At 43.3% G+C, this 23287-nt stretch overlaps 1 protein-coding gene across 3 annotated transcripts in view; it reads right to left on the minus strand.

The window, feature by feature from the left end:
* The window catches only part of TAX1BP1 (Tax1 binding protein 1), a 95422-nt gene extending 76308 nt beyond the window's left edge, over positions 1-19114 (minus strand). For all 3 annotated transcript variants that reach the window (XM_074945727.1, XM_074945728.1, XM_074945726.1), the window contains exons 1-2: positions 18988-19114; positions 16151-16334 (exon numbers count right to left, since the gene is read on the minus strand). In XM_074945727.1, coding sequence (XP_074801828.1) covers positions 16151-16327 — 177 coding nt within the window. In that variant the 5' untranslated portion in view covers positions 16328-16334; positions 18988-19114. The remainder of the gene's footprint in view (positions 1-16150; positions 16335-18987) is intronic.
* Between the last annotated feature and the right edge of the window lie 4173 nt (positions 19115-23287).

The raw sequence follows: 23287 nt of genomic DNA on the forward strand, positions 1-23287 counted from the left end.
GCAATTCCTTATAATTATTTTTTCTCCTTATTCACTTGGATGGAAAACAAACAAAAAACAAAACAAACACACTTTCACAATTAATGGGTTAATCCTTAAACTTTTCAGACACCAGTAGTCCCAATTATCAGAGGGTAGCTGTGTTAGTCTGTATCCACAAAAACAACAATAAATCCAGTGGCACCTTAAAGGCTAATAGATTTATTAGGGCATGTCTCCTTCAGACAGAGACAGACACCTACAAGATCTTCATCAAGCAGTCTTAAAACTACAATACCCACCTGGGGAAGCGAGGAAACAGACTGACAGAGTGAGACGGGTACCCAGAAGTCACCCGCTACAGGACAGGCCCAACAAGGAAAACAACAGAACACCACTGGCCATCACGTACAGTCCCCAGCTAAAACCTCTCCATCACATCATCAATGATCTACAACCTATCCTGGAAAATGATCCCTCACTCTCACAGATCTTGGGAGGCAGGCCAGTCCTCGCTTACAGACAGCCCCCCAACCTGAAGCAAATACTCACCAGCAACTACACACCACACCACAGAAACACTAACCCAGGAACCCATCCCTGTAACAAACCCCGTTGCCTACTCTGTCCCCATATCTACTCTAGCGACACCATCAGAGGACCCAATCACATCAGCCACACCATCAGGGGCTCATTCACCTGCACATCTACTAATGTGATATATGCCATCATGTGCCAGCAATGCCCCTCTGCCATGTACATTGGCCAAACCGGACAGTCTCTACGTAAAACAACAAATGGACACAAATCAGACATCAGGAATGGTAACATACAAAAGCCAGTAGGAGATATGGTCGTGAAAAAAAGCTAATGCGGTATTGGGATGCATCAGGAGAGGTATTTCCAGCAGGGATAAGGAGGTTTTAGTACCGTTATACAAGGCACTGGTGAGACCTCACCTGGAATACTGTGTGCAGTTCTGGTCTCCCATATTTAAGAAGAATGAATTCAAACTGGAACAGGTACACAGAAGGGCTACTAGGATGATCCGAGGAATGGAAAACTTGTCTTATGAAAGGAGACACAAGGAGCTTGGCTTGTTTAGCCTAACTAAAAGAAGGATGAGGGGAGATATGATTGCTCTCTATAAATATATCAGAGGGATAAATACCGGAGAGGGAGAGGAATTATTTAAGCTCAGTACCAATGTGGACACAGGAACAAATGGATATAAACTTGTCACTGGGAAGTTTAGACTTGAAATTAGACAAAGGTTTCTAACCATCAGAGGAGTGAAGTTTTGGAATAGCCTTCCAAGGGAAGCAGTGGGGGCAAAAGATCTATCTGGCTTTAAGATTAAACTCGATAAGTTTATGGAGGAGATGGTATGATGGGATAACATGATTTTGGTAATTAATTGATCTTTAAATATTCATGATAAATAGGCCCAATGGCCTGTGATGGGATGTTAGATGGGGTGGGATCTGAGTTACTACAGCAAATTCTTTCCTAGGAATCTGGCTGGTGAATCTTGCCCATATGCTCAGGGTTTAGCTGATCGCCATATTTGGGGTCGGGAAGGAATTTTCCTCCAGAGTAGATTGGAAGAGGTCCTGGAGGTTTTCCGCCTTCCTCTGTAGCATAGGTCACGGGTCACTTGCTGGAGGATTCTCTGCTCCTTGAAGTCTTTAAACCACGATTTGAAGACTTCAAATAGCTCAGACATAGGTGAGAGGTTTTTCTCAGGAGTGGTTGGGTGAGATTCTGTGGTCTGCGTTGTGCAGGAGGCTGGACTAGATGATCATAACGGTCCCTTCTGACCTTAGTATCTATGAATCTATAAACACTTCAATCTCCCTGGACATTCAATAACCGATTTAAAAGTAGCCATACTTCAACAAAAAAAATTTAAAAACAGACTTCAAAGAGAAATTGCAGATTTTTTTGCAAATTAATTTGCAAACTTAACACCATTAATTTGGGCTTGAATAGAGACTGGGAGGGTTGGCTCACTACAAAAGCAATTTTCCCTCTCTTTGTATTGACACCTCCTCCTCAATTATTGGGAGTGGACCACATCCACCCTGACTGAATTGGCCTCATCAACAATGGTTCTCCACTTGTAAGGTAACTCCCTTCTCTTCATGTGCCAGTATATTTATGCCTGTATCTGTAATTTTCACTCCATGCCTCTGAAGAAGTGGGTTTTTTCCCACGAAAGCTCATGCCCCAATAAATCTGTTAGTCTTTAAAGGGCCACTGGACTCCTCATTGTTTCAGTAGTCCCAACGACATCAAAGCTCAGATCTATACCATTTAGTGTCCTCTGTTCTCAAAAGTAGCTTTTGTAATGGAAAGAAAGTGATGTGCTATTCTTTTTCTCAGAAGTTAGAGCTTACTGAGACACTGTAATTTCCCCACAGTAAGGATACAACTAGCTTTCCTTTATAAACCCAACTGATTAACTTCAAAATTTACCATCCACCATTTACACCTAGAATCACTAGCTCTCACTGGAGCCAAAAGATTCAAAAACTATAGAGATAGAAGATTCTGATTCATTTTGTGAGAGATGTTCCTCCCTCTCCCCCACCCCCAAAACATTTTTTTTTCCAAATAGTGAAATATTTCACTTTGAAAAAAATTAGTAATAACTCAGGAAATCCTTGGAGTTGCCTGATATCCTTTCATATTCCACTTTAAAGAAAAAGAAAAACAACTTCAAAAAAAAATTATCTAGTTGAAGAGACTATTTCAGGTGGATCAGTTAATTTTTTGTCAAAATTGTCAGGAGCATGGGAGAGTCAAAATCCATCCTTTGCTAACATAATACAAAATTTATTTGGCATGATTAAGGCTACAAGTTTGTCTCAGATTTCATGATTTTTTGTGACCTTCACAATGTCAGCCCTAGGCAGCAGGGCTAGGGCAGTCAGTTCAGAAACACAGAATTCCTTTTGATAAAGTCACTGCTTTTGTCATGACAATGCTGCATGTTTGAACAAAACCTGGGAATGAAGCCTCAAAGCGTTTTTTCTGAATGCAGTGCACATAACATTCACTGCACATCATCTCAACTTAGTGGGCGATACTGGAGAAAAACATTTGGAAAAGTAAATGAACTTGTTATTTCTGTAAAACGTGCATTCACTGCCTGCCCTGCCCGCAAAGCATGGTTCAATCAATCATTACAGGAAAAAGGGAAAGTGCCTGCAATTCCCTTTCCCCAGTAATCACATGGTGTAACAGCTGATTTGTAGCTGTCCGTTTTCATACCAGGCAGCTGCAGGATTATGTGGAGTTTTTTTGAGAAGTGGAAGCGAAGCTGTAGTTCATCTGTTGAAGATGTGGTCACTTTAACAAAATCAACAGAAATAAAAGCAGATATATTGCAGCAATTCAAGTATTTCCACCAAGGATAATGGCAACTCTCACTGCTTATGAGAGATCAGAATGCATAAGGTGGCAAATGATTTGACAGATCTTGCCAGTTGGGAAAAGTCCTTCAATGGCACAACTGACAACCTGTTAGCTAAGAAAACCCTTTGCAAAAACAGTGTTAAAACTGAAGCCTATATGACTGGTTCTTAATAGTTTTGTCAACCCGTTGTGTTGTGTTTTTTTTAAAACCCTGCCAACTGTTTGATCCCAATCAGGCCAAACTTCTTGACCTTGCATCACTAAATATATTTGAGTCTATTCCCTTGTTTGAAGGGAAATGTTTTTTTACCTACAGCAGTGCAGTTTCTGAAATGAAGTACTCTGACATTGTGGCACTTCAAAAGATCACTTTCCAAGTAATAGCTCTAAGGTGTTTATCATTGCCAGTTAACAGCGCAGACTGCAAGAGATCATTTTAGTCTTACAAAGATATCTTGTGAGATGATAGATGCTCAAAGATGACAACCTGGCAATATACAGCATGCTGTTTCAGAATCATGGAAAGCTCTGTTAGTAAATGACCATTTTACATTCTAACAGTTAATCATGTCAGTAGTCAAAATTATATAAGGTTTGATACCAATTCAAAAGCTCCTGTACTGATGTAGTGAAAAGTGCATTACTGTATGCACATTTCCATGATTTCATTGTTTATTGCCACGTCCTGTCCATGACTTAATAAAAATACCAGAGACAAATTCTTAGCCTTAGTCATGATCCAGTATGGACATAACAGCCACATCTAACTATGAAAAGATTACAAGGTATACAAGTTTCAGAGTAGCAGCTATGTTAGTCTGTATCCCCAAAAAGAAAAAGGAGTACTTGGGCACCTTAGAGACTAACCAATTTATTTGAGCATAAGCTTTCGTGAGCTACACAGCTCACTTCATCTGATGCATTCAGTGGAAAATACAGTGGGGACATTTATATACACAGAAAACATGAAACAATGGGTGTTACCATACACACTGTAAGGAGAGTGATCAGGTAAGGTGAGCTATTACCAGCAGAAGAGCAAAGGGAGAAGAGGAACCTTCTGTAGTGATAATCAAGGTGGGCCATTTCCAGCAGTTGATAAGAACGTCTGAGGAACAGTAGCGGGGGGGGGGGGGGGAATAAACATGGGAAATAGTTTTACTTTGTGTAATGACCCACCCACTCCCAGTCTTTATTCAAGCTTAAGTTAATTGTATCCAATTTGCAAATTAATTCCAATTCAACAGTCTCTCCTTGGAGTCTGTTTTTGAAGTTTTTTTGTTGAAGAATTGCCACTTTTAGGTCGGTAATCGAGTGACCAAAGAGACTGTAGTGTTCTCCGACTGGTTTTTGAATGTTATAATTCTTGACGTCTGATTTGTGTCCATTTATTCTTTTACGTAGAGACTGTCCAGTTTGGCCAATGTACATGGCAGAGGGGCATTGCCCCCCAACCTGAAGCAAATACTCACCAGCAACCACACAACAGAACCACTAACCCAGGAACCTTGCAACAAAGCCCGTTGCCAACTGTGTCCACATATATATTCAGGGGACACAATCATAGGCCTAATCACATCAGCCACACTATCAGAAGCTTGTTCACCTGCACATCTACCAATGTGATATATGCTATCATGTGCCAGCAATGCCCCTCTGCCATGTACACTGGCCAAACTGGACAGTCTCTATGTAAAAGAATAAATGGACAAAAATCAGATGTCCAAATCTCCCCCACCCCCCGCTCTCCTGCTGGTAATAGCTCACCTTACCTGATCACTCTCATTACAGTGTGTATGGTAACACCCATTGTTTCATGTTCTCTGTATATATAAAATCTCCCCACTGTATTTTCCACTGCATGCATCCTATGAAGTGAGCTGTAGCTCACAAAAGCTTATGCTCAAATAAATTTGTTAGTCTCCAAGGTGCCACAACTACTCCTTTTCTTATTATATCTTGGTTTTTTGTTTCTAGGGGTAGTGCACATACATCGGTGCACATAAAATTTACTCCACACTTGAATGGAAAAAATTAGAGGGAACATTGTTCCCCACCCTTTTAGGTATAAGCCAAAATAAAGGTACAAGCTTATGGCTAAAAAGCTGGTAGATGTGCATCAGCTGCAAACAAACATCATGATAAACCAGAAAGACAAACTTGATACATCAGTTGAGTTGTATAATAATAATCAGTTTAAAACACAAGTATGAAAAAGTAGCTGCCCCCCAAAAATAGTACATTAAGTCCCTTTTTTGAAAGAGGAAATTTCTATTAATTTTCACAGATATATGCGAAGTAGCATAATTATTTGTATTTTCCTTCCATATGGTCAGTGATTGGCCATATTTACTATTCCATTCTTCTCTTATCAAATGTAACTTTAAGAAAACTAATACTGTATATCGATATGACAAAGAAAAAAAAAAAACTGTGTGCCATTCAACTCAAGGACACTATTAGGTAAGTCCAGATGTCCTTAGTCATTTCCATGTTAAAGGGTATTACATTAGCCATTTTCTCTACCCAAAAAAAAAAAATTCAGATCCTGCAGCAGAAGAGTCTGAAGCCATTTCCTCCTCTGTCCCTGGTGTATGCAATCCCTTTCATCCTCTTCTTTGTCCAAGGCTGGCTCAGGCTACCAAACCAGATGTTTCTTCAGAGGAGGTGCAAGTGGAAAGAAACAGCATCAGTTTAGCTGAGACAGTACAGTGCTTCTCTAGTGGGATAAGGTACTTTCCCCCTCATTTTTAAAACTGGGAGATTTTGCCAACTACCTGTGACGGGGCAAGGCCAGATGGCTATAGAAAAGTAGTGGGAGATAGATATATTAGCTCCAGGCTAAACAAATCCCTGGTACGAAGATAAGTGAAGTGGAAGCTGCTCCAGGTCAATTAAGACACCTGGGGCCAATTAAGAACTTTCCAGAAGGCAGGGAGAAGGCTAGGTTGATTGGGACACCTGAAGCCAATCAGGGGCTGGCTGAAACTAGTTAAAAGCCTCCCAGTTAGTCAGATGGGTGTGCATGTCAGGAGCTGTGGGAGGAAGTTGTGCTGTTGGAGAGGCTGAGTAGTACACACCATATTAGGCACAAAGGAGGAGGCCTTGAGGTAAGGGTGATGTGGAGCTTGAGGAAGTGAGGGCTGCTGTGGGGGAAGTAGCCCAGGGAATTGTACATGTCATGTCTCTAAAAGGTCAGCTACCATAGCTGATACTATTGGGGTCCCTGGGTTGGAGCCCGGAGTAGAGGGTGGGCCTGGGCTCCCCCCACCCCACCTTCGCCCCCTGATTAATCACTGAGACTGGGAGACAGAGACTGTGCAAGGAAGGATAACTTCTCCTCACCTCCCTCGCTGGCTTATGATGAAAATGGCTCAGTAGACTGTGACCCTTGTCTCTAGAGAGAGAAGGGTTACGTGCAGGGTCACAGTGAGCCTCTGAGGCTAGAGAAATCCACCAGGAAATGCGGGACCCACGGAGCAAGGACAGAGCTTTGTCACATACCCCATTACATTCCCCTCATGATGGGCCTCGAAGTCATGACCCCAAGGCTGAGAATCCATGGTTCAGTCTATACCTAGGTGATGCAGCAACATGAAAGTCAATATTCATCATGCTATTCAAGTAATCAAAATGTTGCTCAGATACTAGGATTTGACCTATAGATGGCATGCAGTCAAGGTTGGTATGAAGTCCTCAAAGTCTGAGACAAGAGCTGAAGCCGGGAAACAAAGGATGGTCACCCACGAAGGCCTTTATTTGCACTTCAAGAGGCCAAACCTCTTCGTATAGTGACACACAATCATCACATCACTGTTCTTATCATTCTGAAGCTTTGGTGTGGGCCTCTTCACTCAAACCTGGAAAAGCCAGCAAAATATTTTAAGAACATTGTTGTTCCACTGTACAGATATTAGGCTTGTACCTGATTCAAAGGCTTCTGCAAACCTTTAATATTCAATCTTGCCTTATTTTCAGTTTACTCCTTGGGGAATTCTGTGTCACTGCATGTGTGCAGAATTCATGTCCCCCACAGATTTCTTTCCTTCCCTGCAAAAAAGTTACTTCCGACGAGAAAGCAAAGGGAAGGTGCAAGAGCGGTCATTCACCCCTCTGCAGCAACACAGGCAGGTTGGCTTGGCCACCCAAAGCAGCCAGTAGAGATGTAAATCACCATCGGGGGCCAGCAGACATGCATGAAGGAGAGAAACACACACTGTCTGTCTCACTCACTATTGCGGCAAGCTCGGCGTGAAGGGGCAGGGCTTTGGGATGTTTCTGAGGAAGCAGGCGTGGGGCAGGCTCTGTCCCCTCAGTCAGGGCAGAATATAGCACCCTGCCTGCTTAGTGAATTGTTCCTGTTGTCTTTGTGAATTCCCTCAGGAGTATAAAACAGGTGTAAGTTTTAAAGCTCCTTTACATTGCTAGAGTGGTGTAGGCTGTAGGGGGACAGTATGGCCTTACAAATACTTATGGTGTTTTAGTGATTAGAACTGGTCTGAATTTTTGGACTGAAAAAATTTCCTATAAAATGTGCTCCATGAACTGTTTGCTACTGACCCTTCTGGAGATGGTCAGTAGCCAATACAAAATATTGAGTTTGATTCCCCAACCCTCACTTGCTCTTCAGTTGCCTACTACGTAACACTGAGCATATGCTGCAAATATTTTTTGACTAATAACTAGAAATAAAGGGTCAAACCTAGTTACACTATTATTAGGCAAAGGGATTTTGGGATTTCCTCCAATGCTCCCCACTCACATTCTCCATCCATAGTATTGTAGTTTAAATAAGTTACCGAACTAATTTAAACCAGAGTGATTATATTGCATTATTTTGACAAAATATGCAGAATTTTAATATACTGTGCGCAGAATTCCCCCAGGAGTACCAGCTGTCTAACTTCACTGTGTTTCTGCATATTTGATCAGAGAGAACTAATGTGAATATTTGATCCTGGCAATGTCAATCCTGCAGAAATATTTCAAGGCATCTCTGCAGCAACATATGGATGTAGATTCCACAAATCATTCATCTGAGACCCTGGCAGTTTCCAAGTTCATTTTGGAGCGGGAGCCACAGCAGGAGAGTAGTTGTTCACTCTGACTTGCTGCATAGGGGTAGGAGGAGTGAACAGTGAAAATCTAGGATATCCCAAAAAGTGTACGAGAGGCTGGAATCTAAAAGGTAAATATATCTCTTTCTGAAATATGGAGAAATGATTGAAATTCTCATGAGGTCTGAAAAAAGACTCCGAAGATATATGTATAGTAATCCAATGAGAGGTTGCTGGCAAGAGTTTCTATACGGAAATACATTTAAAGACTAGCAATAATTATTGCTAATAAGTAAGACTCTGTGTTTGTCACAGATGCCATGATCTTAGTGGCTTGGGCAGCCCCAGGGCCACGCACCCCGGCTACTGGTGGGGCAGTCAGGGGCGGACGGGTTCAGGGCTGGGGTGCAGAGCGGTGCTTAACTGAGATGGCAATGGTAACTCCTCTCCCTCAGTTGCTAGCCAATGGGAGCTGCAGAGTCACTATTTTCCAGGAGCCAGGTAGGGAGCCTTCCCCAGCCCCACCAACCCTCCACTTCCTAGCACCTGCAGTGCCCCCCGGGCTGCCCTCCTGAGCCTTCCCCCCCAAAGGCTTAGTCACAGGTATTTTTAGTAAAAGTCATGGACAGGTCACGGGCCGTGAATTTTTGTTTACTGTGTGTGACCTGTCCATGACTTACTAAAAATACCAGTGACTAAAACGTAACCTTATTAGTAAGTTACTCTGTATATACACAAAAAGTGTTTCCCTTCTATTATAATATGTAGGTGGTTCAACCCCCTTTTTAAAAAAAAAAAAGTCCACAGCATTTTATGCTAGACACATGAATAAATTTGCTTTTTAAGATTCCCCTACCTTTGTCTCTATATATAATTAAGTAACTAATTTATAAAAGAAAAGCAACAAGGAAGAAGGGAAGGATGGCCCATTGGTTAGGACACTAACCTAGGACTTAGGAAACCTTGGTTCAATTCCCTGTTCCTCTGGGCAAGGTGCTTAGGGTCTCTGTAGCTCAGTTTCCTATTTGTAAAATGGGAATAAAAACACTGCCCTATCACACAGAGGTGTTGTGAAGATAAATTAAAAATTGTGAGATGCTCAGATATGATGCTAGAGGAAAGTTAGGTATTTAAGACAACCTAATGTGATCACCTTCTAAATACACCACTAGGACATAATGGAGAAATCAGAGGCAACACTTGTGTGTGCGCACTGAAAAACAAAATTGTTATTTGGTAGAAGTACATATCATAAACATAAAACAAACCACTGAATACTCCTGTTAGAGTCTGAGTCTTCAGAAGCTGTGAGACGTAACAAATGATCTAGTGTCAAATTCCCTCTGAAGCATTAAGTTACAGATAAAACCATGTATTGCATTGAAACTAATGCCAATTTAAGTTTTGACCTTTTCAGCACTAACACCCAAGGTGAGTGTGTCTGCCCTGGATAAATTCAAAGGCTTACCAGGGCTTGTAATTCAATTTTCTCTTTCTGCTTTATGCTTAAAACTCAGACCAGGCATCAATACATAAACAGAAAAATAAATTTACCTTTCTTCTAAATGGCAAAAAGCCAGACAGAAAGAAAATATCACTATTAAAGAACAGCCTAGAAGAACATGTAACAACCTGTCCAAAAAAAGTTATGAGTCTGAATTCAGAAGGCAAGGTAATTCATTTAAAGAAACATGAATAAGTTAATTAGGACACCAGTTCCCCAACTGATCTATTAACCACTGGTGGCTCACAAAGCACCTCCTGGTGATTAACAGAACTGATGGGTAACATGGTGCTGGCCCTTCCTCTTTTTCCATCTACTTCAAATGTCCTTGCCAGAATGCCTGTAAAAGCAGCTGACAATGAGGCCAGTCTAGCTGCCTCCCTTTCAGGCCACTGCTCCATAACATAAGGAAACAGAAGCCAGGCACCATCAGCAGCCCTTTTGTGAAAAAGGAATACCTAGAGAAAGAGGGGAACAAGCAGCATGCACAAAAGAGGAACAGAACAGAATGGGTGTGATAACAAAAAGAGAAAACAATGATTAATTTCAAAAAGACAATACATTTGTTCCATTAAGGACAGTTAAAAATACATTTAGTCCTTTCCTAAAATTACTTATTCACGTAAGCAATTGCTGTAGTTGCTACAACAATGTCCTGCAACTCTAAACGCAAGGAAAGATAACACACTTAAGTTGTGGTTCTCTCCATGAGGATGTTTGAGAACCCAGGCTGGGAGCTTGAGAAAACAAATGCCTTATATAACGCAGAAAAATGGGGAAACTGACTGTTTGTGAAAGGGATCAGTTTAAAACTGCATTTAAGGATAGAATTCTAAAAGGGACAAAAGAATAGGGACAAGTACTAAAATGAAGGCCATACACCTTAAAGGAATTAGGGCAAATTTCATTACACTGAGCAAATTTTATATACATGACCAGAGGCAGCAAAGGACAAAAGAGATGGGGGGGGGATGGTTTTACAAAGGGAGTTAATACATTTAGATGGAAAAAAATATAGCAAGATACCACAACTCCTCAGTATGTGGAAACAAACGTAAGCTTTGTCTACACTTAAAATGAACACTGACCCAGCTACGTCACTCAGGGATGTGAAACATTCATACCCCCGAGCACTGTAGTTAAACTGACCTAATCCATGGTGCAGGCAGGGCTACTGCTGCTCAGGGAGCTGGATCGATATTGGAAGCGTCTACACGACAGCAGCATAGCTACAGTTGTGCCACTGACTCCCATAGTGAACACAGCCCTTAAATCTTAGTCAGGTCCCTCATCCATCACTGTAACTTCCTATGTTGAACTAAATGAAAATTCCACTAGACCTCTTGACTTGACAGTTTTTAATACAGACACACAACTATCACTGGTGCAACAGCAATAACTTCCCATGAGACTCAAAGATGGCATTCATTTAACCTTTGAACAGTTTTGGCCTTTAAGCAAATTCATTCTCCTCCACAAAAAGCCAAGGTCTTCCCAACCCTCTACATTCACGGCCAATAAACTGACACTTTGAGGTCACTGACAGAAGTCTGATTCTCATTAGTTACAATATCAAGACCACTACACAGGACTTTAATCATTCTTGTTATTTAGTGAGTTCAGAATCCCTTGAAGACTATTTCACTAGGCATGCATCGTATCTTCACACTATTACTCACCTTTCTAAATATCATAATAAATAATAATCAAGTGTGATTCATCAGCTTTCCCAACAACCCCAAGGTATAATCAATCTCTAACAGTTGTTTATATTCTTTGTCCCCAGTACAGAGTCTGATCTTGTATCAATAATGGTTGTTTCAGCAAGAAGACAGTTTCTCGATGAGACTTTTTCATTTTACTGCAAAGAATGTTTAAAAGAGAGAAAAACAAACCAATGTTATAGGGTTAGATTTGGATTTTTTCTTCTTTTAAACAGGGACACTAGAATGTATGCTAATTGCCTCCCTGATTTTTAATCAAATGTATAACATCAGTTTTTAAAGTTTAAATTCTAACTACTTCAAAAGAATGACGGGACTATATGTGGATCACCTTGCCTCTTCCCAGTTTATCTAAAAAATTAGGCCAACTCCAAAATTTAAAGATTTTCTTTAAATTCAAAGTTTCTGACAGTAATAGTATATACCCATAATCGATTACAACCTCAAAAATGTCCCCTAACTTATGACAATGAACTCAGTTTAAAAGTTAATTTATAAAACAAAATGAAACTCTGTTATACAAATAGTTACTGACTGTTATTGCAAACTTAGTAAAACATTTTAATCCCATTATCCTCTTCACTAAAACATTCCTTTGAAATTCCAGTGGAATGCTTGCACCTCCATTCTTCAAATGGATGTGCACTTTACTTCACATACCAGGTTTATTCAGTTGCACTCAACTAACTGAAATCGTACTTGGATTCCCTCCTGCCCCCAAACTTTGCAGATTTACAAAATGTATGCTTTAGAAAAATCTCTCCTTTATAAAACCATGTACTCCTCCTGCATAATTCTTGTACCAATTTCATTTCAATGATGCAAACAGTGGATTGTACAATGTCCACAGATACAGTAGAGGTGTAAGCAAGTCACAGTACCTATCTATGGAAAAACTCATTTGTTGGTCTTAAAAAAAAAAATAGTATTGCCTTTTGACAATCTGAAGACTAGATGTCAAGTTACTTGGTAGAGCACTTAAACCTAACATTTGACAGTATCAATACAGCTAAGAGACAAAACTCTCTAGTGTAGGCAAACCCTAAGACATACAGCAAGGATGCAACGCAGGCAAGGGAGATGCAATATAAATTCTGTCAACAGTAATGGAAAATTGAGGGAGAAACATCCAGTTATCTTAGAGACAAGAGGAACACTCCAGGGAAGCTCAGCGAATCATTATAATGAAACCGGCTCCAAATGCTGAGCTCCATAATTCCTTCCACTGCTGTCTTACCTGGCTTTGATCTACAGAGAATAGGAAGGAAACAATGAGCCTACATTCTCCAACATCCTTTCTCTGTCAGCAATTAGTGAGGTGCACACAAAGTTTTTCCATGATAACATTACTCTAAAAGTTAACACATTAACAAGAGACTTAATTTTAGCTACATATAAAAAATAGAAAATATTTGATAAATAGAAGTCGATAAAGTCATAAGAAAAAAAGTACAACTTTTAAAAAATATTTTTTTGTAATAGTGCTACCCATGGTTGTTTTCCTGTATTCTGTATTACACAAACTACATTAAAAAATTAATTGCAAAATCAAGCACTCAAAAGTTGCAAACGCCAGAATTAAAGATGGTCTCTGCAAGTTTAATTTGGCCCCCTTGTGGGTATACTTTATCATACAGTCTAATTACATGATCACATGCTATTTTTTCCCCCTAAGATCACTGCCTGATTAAGTGTACAGAATGGACATGGCTCTGGGGATGAGTCAGGATTGCATAGCGGAAAAAAAAACTAAACACACTATTATCCGTAGGATTCCCGCCTCATTTGTTGCAGAAGTTAGAAAGGCATATGAGGCAGGGGACTGAGGAAGAGAAAGGACTGTTTTGTAGTTAAGGTAACTGAATGCTGCTTGGGAAAACTGGATTCTATCCCTGCCTCTGGCACAGAATTCCTATATGATCCTAGGCAAGTCACATAAACCAAACTTTTCAGAGATGGTACTAATTATGCGTTCCTCATTTTCTGGGTGTCTGACTTGAGACCCAGGAATCTGATTTGCAGAAGTGCTGGGCACTTGCATCTACAACCCAAGTCAATGGGAAGATAAACAGTGCTACATAATGCTAAATATGCTAAAAAATGTCTCAAACTGGGCACTAAGAATTAGTGAATACTTTTGAACTTAACCACTCTGTGCCTCACCTGCTCATATGTACAATGGGGATCAGACCGCCTCTCATTTCACAGGGGTGTTATGAAGATTAGGTTTGTGAACAGGGCTTGGCAATGGGTGGGTGGGAACAGTAGTATGATGGCCCTCCCAAAAGTCTAATTGCTGTGTAAATAAAGTGAAATGGGAGAGGATGGGCCCCCAGCCAACATGATGTACCAGAACCCCAAATTTCTCTCAGTAGGCCTGTTTGTGAAGCAGATACTACGATGCGTGCCACAGAAAAGCACACGAATTAGTTAATAATCCTGCCTTCAGAGCAGAATTTGAATAGTGTATAATAAATAAAGCAAGTGGCCAAAGTTGAACAGTTTTTCTCATTAAGTGAGCACCATCCACTCTGCACACTGACTGAGGCAGGGCTCTTGTGGAAAATATAGTATGTGATCATGTAATGGAAGACTCTTATAATGCATTCGCACAAAGGGACTGAATTAAGGTTGCACAGGTAACTTCTCATGCTTCTCCTTGCAATTTTACCAATGTCCTTTTGACGCATGTTGTGTTTGTGTCACTTTACAATTTTTTTTAAGCAGAAAAAAATAAAAATAATTCCACCATTTGGCATCATACTGAAAAATTAAAAAACAGAAATTGCATCATGTGGCATGATATTGACATCCACATGAGACATCAGGACTGGAACCTTTAGAGCCACTACACAGACTCTGCCACCTGGACTAGCAGAGTAATGGATAGCAATTGTGGGTTTTAATCCTCTATTTGGGCCAGCATTTGAGAGGGATGAGACACTTTTCCCATGCATTTCATAAATATCTGTTGATAGGAAAGAAATAGGAAGACAAGAATTTTGGGTTCCATTCCAGGCTTTGGAGGGGAGCATTCTCCAGTGGACACACAGTTCTGCCATTTCCCCCAAGACTGACACGTTCTCCTGTGTCCTCTCCTGTGTCCAACTTGTCACTGTTCCAGTCCTGTCTCTTCCCCACCTCTTGGTCCTTTTCTCAGACTTCTCATCCAGTCCTTCTCTATGGACTCCCCGAGTCCCAGTCTTCCCCACACTGCTCCAATCCCACTCCCCTTGCCCTGTCTCCCTCCGTTCCCCTGGCTCCATGTCTATACTTAACCAGTCCTAGTTCCTCCCTCTTGACTCTTCATTCAATCTCTCCCTTCAAATACTCCCCGTGCACATGTTCCTCATCCCCAGTCTGTGTCTCCCTCCCCAGGTTCTTCATCCAATCTTAGTGCCCCACCTCCAGGTTCCCTGTCCCAGTCTCTTTGCCCAGCCAGTCCCCATTCTACTGCCACACCAAAGCTCCTTGAAAACTGTGTCTCTCCACCTCCCAAGAAGTTCCCTGTCCCACACTCCTCATCAAGTTTCAGGCTCTCCCCATGAGACTCCCACTCCTAATTTCCTTGCCCAGCCAGTGTCAGTCTCCCCATCATCCCAACTCCCACTCTGTTTTCCTCCCCTTCATCTTTGATTCCTTCCACCACCATTCTATTCAAATAGCTTCTTACTACATGCTGCCTTGGTAACATCAAGGAGGACACAGAGCACAGGGGAGACAGTCCTTGCTCTTAGTTCCCTGACCAGCCCAAGGAAACCTAAAGTTACACTAGGAAAGTCCTGCTCAGTCCCCTGCAGGCCTATGCAGGAGCTTGCTCAGTGTGGACAGAATCTTCCAGTAAATGAGCTACGAAGCTCTAGCAAGCCTCTACTGAGCATGTGCAAACTGATTTTTTTTTTCAAATGATTATAAATTGGCCAAATTTGGGCAAATTTTCACAGTGACTGCAAAAGGCACATCCTTGAAACAGAGACTACACCCCTTCCAAATTTCATGTTCTTTGCTCCAGAACATGGGAGCACTAGAGTTTCTCAAAGAAAAGGTTGCCAGAATTTAACATAGGAAGACATTTTTCTCGCTACCCCTGTTCTCAGAAACAGCCAAACTGTTTTGGCTGAAGTTCACTTGAAGCTTACTTTTTGGGAAGACATCGAGCATAGAAAATTCCATCCCAAACAGTTATAGTTTGGCAAAGTTACAAGATCATGTTTCAGTTGCTTATCATAGAAAGCATTGTTACCTTCATAATAGATGGTGATACCAGCTCACTTAGAATACCTGCATTTCAATGAGCATATTTGAAAACCAAGAGAAGACACTAATTTACATGCACGTGTCAAGATCTAACATCACCAAGATTTATCCACTTAAACAAATATCAAAGAGATTTTATCATTTATTTTTTGAATGAGTAATTTAGAATGCAATGGATATTCAGTTACTGAAAGTACAAACGCGCTTACCTTGAAAATACCAACCCAATCCTTTTGGTGTGGTTGGATATACTGGGTCAGAGTGTAATGACATTCAAGATGTACATTAGGAAGGTAACTTTTTGCCACATTTTGAAAGATCACATGTGCAAAGTTGGAAGTCTGCAGAGCATTACTTGAAGATGGAGTTTCTTGAAAGGATGACATGACTGATCTGTAACAATATTAGAATTCTTATTACTTCAGAAAAGTTATACTAGAGGAATAGTCTAAGACATCATAAATGAGTTTAGTTCTCTTGAAAGATGCCACAATGTGAGCCCTACAAAATAAATTTCTCTATTCACAGAAGATATACTCCATAATGAACAGCTACAGCACAAGGTTTCACAAAATACTCTTCCTTGTCTAGACTACTTCTAAGGATGAAGGGTAGTTTGCCTTGCATGTCCAAAGACAATAAGAAGATGGAGCACTGTGCCTAGTGCTCCAGGTGGGTAACTCTGAATCCAGAGACAAGGAGGGCTATGACTTACAACCAATATTTTTAATGATGCTGGTTGCCTTGGTAAAGAGCACTGTAGGCTTGCAGACTTCCATAATTTCCCCTCCCAGCTGCTGCTCTTCTTCTTCTGGAGGGGGAGGTTACTAAGCCTGGTGCCCCAACTAGTATGGCAAGCAAACAGGAAGGTCCAGTCCCCAGTTGCTGTAACTGAAACAGTAGTTTGTTTGCTTTTTTAAAACACAAGTACTAGTTTCATTCTAAGACATTAAACTGTTTATTAAGAGGCTATCCTATTGATTTCAGTGGCACTATTCATGGTAGTAAACTTAAGCACATGCACAAGTGTTAGCAAGATTGAAGCTTTATAAATCTATAGGGAGAGGAGGAAGAATATTTGAATGTTGCAATTTATCTTGCTCCATTTTGCAGTTGCTGTTATTAAAAATTATAGTAATTACAACAACTGAGTACAAGCCTTGATTCAGGTGACAACAAGTGAATCATGAGTAAAACACATTGTTTCAGGAACTACACACCCAATACCCATTGGAAATATTTCCATAGAGGGCTGACCATAAAGCAGTTTCAAATACTATGGGCAACTAGAATGAACTGATATTGCTCAATCAAATCCAGTAAGGGTTAAACAAGGATTTCTAGCCCTAAACTCAAATAAGTATCTTTAGCCTATTACCATCTGATTTAGTACAATACATGAACCATGCACTAAAAGCAAGGGCATATTGTTTCAGTAGATTAGACTTTAAATAAGGATCAACACAGTTTTGCACTTTCACTAAACACAACAAAATGGTAAAAAAAGATTTTGAATTAGTGATTCTCCATGATTGCAAAGTATAGGTGAAAAACTAAACTTCAATTTACACAAAATAAATTAAAAAAGGAAATTAAATGTAAAGGAAGACACTAACATAGCTTTGGAGAGACAAGTAACAAGAAGATAACATGGCTGAAATATACCAGGGTAATAGCATCCACTGGGGTTAAGGGTCTGCCTACCCAACTCTAACATGGTACAGCTTTATTCCTTGTGTGTACTTGTTTCATTATCTCCTCTCACTCTCCCCTCCCCCCAGAATAGCAAGGAGTGATATTTAAGAGACTCCCCTCACATTTGATCCAAAATATAGGTTCTATAAAATCTAACTTTTGCAAACCCAACAGTACAGTTTCCACAATTGTCTTTAAGTCTAATTAAAATATTTGTTTTTGGCAGCCCCACTGGTGCTTGAAACCAAATAATCACAGCAGGAATTGCAGGAAAATGGATATTTTTAATGCTCATTGTCCAAGATGTGAAGTGCAAAAGAGTAACCAAAACAAAAGGAGTGACAAACAAATTGTACTTCTAAAATTCTTTCACTACTAAAAAAAAAAATCCCAATGTCTCTTTAGTAATGCAAACACAAAGATATTCGTTTCTGCAGACAGCCACGCCATCTGGCATGACCAACAACTGTGCTGAAATCTTTTGCATTTTTCAAAACAGGCTCGGCTAGTCATTTACAAATCTGCATTTCTGTAGGTCAGCAGAGTGTGTCTAGGATTATTACTTATTGGCAGGAAAATCTCTCCGAACTGTGGATGCAGCAGAAACCTATTTAGAGACTTACAAGGATGACCCCAGAGATGTTGGGAAGCAGCTAGGGCCGTTTGTTTACCCAGCTCACAGCCAGCTGACTTGGCTGCCAGGAGAAGCATTTACACTTCGGGGCTGCCCAACAACAAGGAGTCCGGTGGCACCTTAAAGACTAATAGATTTATTTGAGCATAAGCTTTCCTGGGTAAAAACCCCACTTCTTCAGATGCTAAAACAGTGCGTCCCGCACCATACCGTCGGTTAACGTCAGGACCAGCTCCTCAGAAAACCAGGACCAGCTCCTCCCCCTCCCACTGCAGCCGGGCCCTAAGCAGTTCCGGTGCCAGTCGGTCAGCGCCTGATAGCCCTCCCCGCTTCCTCAACAGCAGCCGGGGTGAGGGGCGACTGACCCCGGACAGGTCACCTTTCCCCAACACCCCTCTGGGGCTCGCCATGGATCCCCCCGCCCCGCACACGCAGGTCCGGCCACGCCCCGCCGCATACACACAGAGGTGCGGCCCCCCCCGGCGACACAAAGCGGCAGCACCACCACCCCTCCCCCCCGGTTTGACCAGTGCCGGGCGGTTGGGCCGACAGAGGCCTCGAGAGCGAGGGAGCCGGCTGCGGCCGGCAACCGGGCGGAGTGAAAGGAGGCTACGAGACTGAACACGCAGCGCCCCGCTCCCCGCCGGGCCCAGAGTCACGGGCCACGAGCGCTCTGCCGCCCCGCCCGGACACGGACAGGCCGAGGAAGGCCTTTACCTGGGACGACCACAGAGGACGCTGGGGACATCAACACGACACAGCGGCCACCGTCAGCAGATCAGCACTTCGCCGTCGCGGCCCGCGGCCCCGCCCCTGAAACGTCAGTTCCGGTCCCGTGCCGTAGCTGCTGGATGAGAGGGGCATGGGCGGGGCTGGCTCTGAGAAAGCTGTACCCCTCCCGCAACTCGGCCTGGGGTGGTCTCCTAGCAACCCCCGCCCAGCAACCGCCTCCTGCAGTCCGGGAGTTATTAGTCCCAGGGACCCTCCCCAGCACACAGCCGTGAGGGGTTAGCCCTAGAGCCCGACGCCTGGAGCTGGCCCCATCGCGCTCGCTTCTCTCCTCTCAACACACACTGGCTCTGGGGATCGTGCCCTATTGCACTCGCTCTCTTTCCCGCCCCCCGGACTAACCCTGGGGGCCCTGTCCCATAGCACTTCCTGCCCCCCCCACACACACTCTGTGATCCTGGGGAGCCAGCCCCGTAGCACTCGCTCCCCCAACACTGTCACTGACCCTGAGGAGCTGGCCTCACAGCACTCCCCACCTCACACTCTTGCACTGACCCTGCGGAGCCAGACCCATAACACCACTGACCCCTAATCACTCACACTCTAACCCTTCCCCACCTCATGCACTTGCCTCACACACATACACCAATCCTACTGAGCTGGCTCCAAAGCAGTCCCCTAGGGTGACCAGACAGCAAGTGTGAAAAATCAGGATGGGGGTGGGGGGGTAATAGGAGCCTATATAAGAAAAAATCCAAAAATCAGGACCGTCCTTATAAAATCAGGACATCTGGTCACCCTACTCTCCCAACACATACTACAGGAAGCCACCCCTATAGCTCACTCCCCTACCTCCAGATACACACTTTGGGGAGCAAGTGTGAGGGGCAGCTCCAGTGCTCACATTCCCAAATATACATCACAAGCACAGCCTTTACCCGCATAAAACACATCTGCCCAATCACTCAAACTTACCTTTTACACACATCATTCCACCTTTCCCCCACCTAAATATTTACCCCTAAATCTGCACTATGTGCTCCTACACTTGCCCTGATGTACACACTCCCCTGCCCTGTGTGCACCCCCTAATTCACTAACATGAACCCATTACTCAGCTGAACATCCTCTATTTCCAAATCTATCAAAGGATTAGATAATAACAGGCATGACACACTAGTTTCAGTTCTCAGATGGTATAAATTGTCAATCTCCATTAAAGTCAATGGCTATACCAACTGAAGATCTAGTCCAATGATCCACTCAATCCTGCCTAGGGTGACCAGCTGTCCCATTTTTATAGGGACAGTCCCGTTTTTTGGGACTTTTTCTTATATAGGCACCTATTACCCCCACCCCCATCCCTTTTTTTCCACTGAATGCATCTGAAGAAGTGAGCTGTAACTCACGAAAGCTTATGCTCAAATAAATTCGTTAGTCTCTAAGGTGCCACAAGTACTCCTTTTCTTTTTGCGAATACAGACTAACACGGCTGCTACTCTGAAACCTTTACCCTGAATGTACTCTTGTATTCTCTCCCTGTGATAGTTATTGTGAAGGAAGTATATGACAGAGGCATGAAATCATACTAGTCCTTGAGGAACCAGATTTACCTTTTTGGTAAGGTTATAACTCCTTGATGATTAGCTCTGACAGAAACATAGCTACAGTTGATTATATTAATTTATATTTCAAGCGATAAAGCAATTCACTGTACTCTTGTGCAACAAATTACAAAAAGAACTTTTGTGTTTTATTTCTACTACAATTTAATATTTAAATGACTGATTTTTATATTTCGTTATAGCATGGGATATACAGTAAGTTTTTCAAAAACAGTAAGTGTGTACATTTTACTTTCAGATCAGTTCACAAGGCAAAGGAAGAGAGCATGCAATAATCTTTCTCATGTAAGCACAAGTGAATTTGTTAGAGTGCAGAATGAAGCTAGCTTGTATGTTAAGCAGAAAGCCAATAAATATTTGTAAAGAAATGGGGAGAGCTATTTTTGCTTTACCTTTATCATCCATTTCTTCCCCCACACTGCTCTCTGGAATGTGAGATGTAGCAGCTTCTAGTTATAAGCCACTTTCACTGGGGTTTTTTGTGATCTGAAGTTACTATATATACCCAGGGTGGGCAAACTTTTTGGCGCAAGGGCCACATCTGGGTATGGGAATTGCATGGAGAGCCATGAAAGCTCACAAAATTGGGGGTTGGGTGAGGGCTCTGGGGTGGGGCCAGAAATTAGTTCAAGGTGTGGGAGGAGGATTGGGGTTCAAGGAGGGCTCCAGCTGGGGATGTGGGCTCTGGGGTGGGGCTAGGGATGAGGGGTTGGGGAGGCAGGAGGGTGCTCTGGGCTGGGACCGAGGGGCTCGGAAGGAAGGAAGGGGATCAGGGCTAGGGCAGAGGGTTGGGGCACAGGAGGGGGCCAGAGGTGCAGGCTCTGGGTGGCTCTTACCTCAAGCAACTCCCGAAAGCAGCAGCATGTCTCTCCTCTGGCTCCCATGCAGCAGTGTGGCCAGGCAGTTCTGTGCGCTGCTCCGTCCGCAGGTGCCGCCCCTGCAGCTCCCATTGGCTGCGGTTCCTGGCAATGGGAGCTGCAGAACTGGCACTTGGGGAAAGGGCAGCATACAGAGCCCCCGGCTACCCCTACCTGTAGGAGCTGGAAGGGGGACATGCCACTGCTTCTGGGAGTCATGTGGAGCCACAGCACATGCGGAGAGCTCAAGGGCTGGATTAAAATATCTGAAGGGCCAGATGTGGCCCCCGGGCCATAGTTTGCCCACCCCTGATATATACTGATCTGAAGTAATACAGTTAGGGCCCTACCAAATTCACAGCTGTGAAAAACGTGTCATGGACCTTGAAATCTGTATAGTATAGGTTAAAAGTCTGTTGTGTACTTTTAACCTATACTATGCAGATTTCACTGCGGAGAGTAGCATTTCTCCAACTCAGGGATCCAACCCAAAAGGGAGTCGCAGGAGGGTGGGGTCGCAAGGTCATTGTAGAGTATTGTCACCCTTACCTTTGCACTGCCTTCAGAGCTGAGTAGCCAGACAGTAGTGGCTGATGATGAGGGCCCAGCTCTGAAGGCAGCAGCGCAGTAGTAAGGGTGGCAATACCAAACTATGCCATCCTTACTTCTACATTGCTGCTGGTGGTGGCGCTGCCTTCAGAGCTGAGTTCCCATCCAGCAGCCACTGCTCTCCAAGCTCTGAAGGCAGTGCCACCGCCATCAGCAGAGCACAAATAAGAGTGGCAATAACGCAACCCCCCTATAATAACTTTGCAACTACCCCCACAACCCGCTTTTGGGTCAGGACTCCTACAGTTACAACACCATGAAATTTCAGATTTAAATATCTGGAATCATGAAATGTACTATTTTTAAAATCCTATGGCCATGAAATTGACCAAAATGAACTGCGAATTTGGTAGGTCCTTAAATATAGTGTAAGCTGTACAGTCAGCACTGGGGAGTTGATGAAAATAATCAATTTTGCTTTCATTTTGCATCCTTGTACCCATACTACTGGTTTTTGGGACTGTAATGGGTAATGCTAAATCATGACTAAGGCTATGATTTAGTCACGGGTATTTTTAGTAAAAGTCATGGACAGGTCATGTGCAATAAACAAAAATTCACAGACTTTGACCTGTCCATTTACTAAAAATATCTGTGATTAAATCCTGGGGGGGGGGTTGGGGAGGCCGCTGCGGGAAGGTACAGGAGACCACTGCTGGGGGCATCAGGGGTGCTGCTGGAGAGGCATGGGCCACTGCTGTGGGGGGCACCTGCGAACCGCAGCTGCTTTTGCCATCCAGGGACCACTGTCTGGGGCCGTGGTCCACGGCTTCTCCAGCCAGCCGGAGACCGCTGCCCAGGGCTGCGGACCGCGGCTGCAGTGGCCAGCCAGCTGGGGACTGCTGCCCAGGGCTGTGGACCACGGCTGCTCCGACCACCCCAGGACTGCTGCCATGGGCCGCCGGAACAGCTCGTGGTGTGACTGTCACCATGGCAGCTCCAGCAGCTGCTGGTGTAGTTGTCCCAGGGGCCATCTGAGCAGCTGGCCCGAGAGCCAGCTGCTTGGGCAGCCCTGGGGTCAGCCAGACTGGCCCCTGCAAAAGTCACCGAAGTCACAGAAAGTCCCAGAATCCTGAACACAGGAATCAAACAACAGGAGGCAGCTTTTTGGCCACTTCCACACACAGGCATCAACTTTTGTTGGCGCTGGTGGGTGCTCGTGCCCCTCCCCACTCCAGCCCTGGCCTGACTCCGCCC

This window comes from Natator depressus, chromosome 2, assembly GCF_965152275.1.
Source record: "Natator depressus isolate rNatDep1 chromosome 2, rNatDep2.hap1, whole genome shotgun sequence".
In the NCBI taxonomy this organism is placed as follows: Eukaryota; Metazoa; Chordata; order Testudines; family Cheloniidae; genus Natator; species Natator depressus.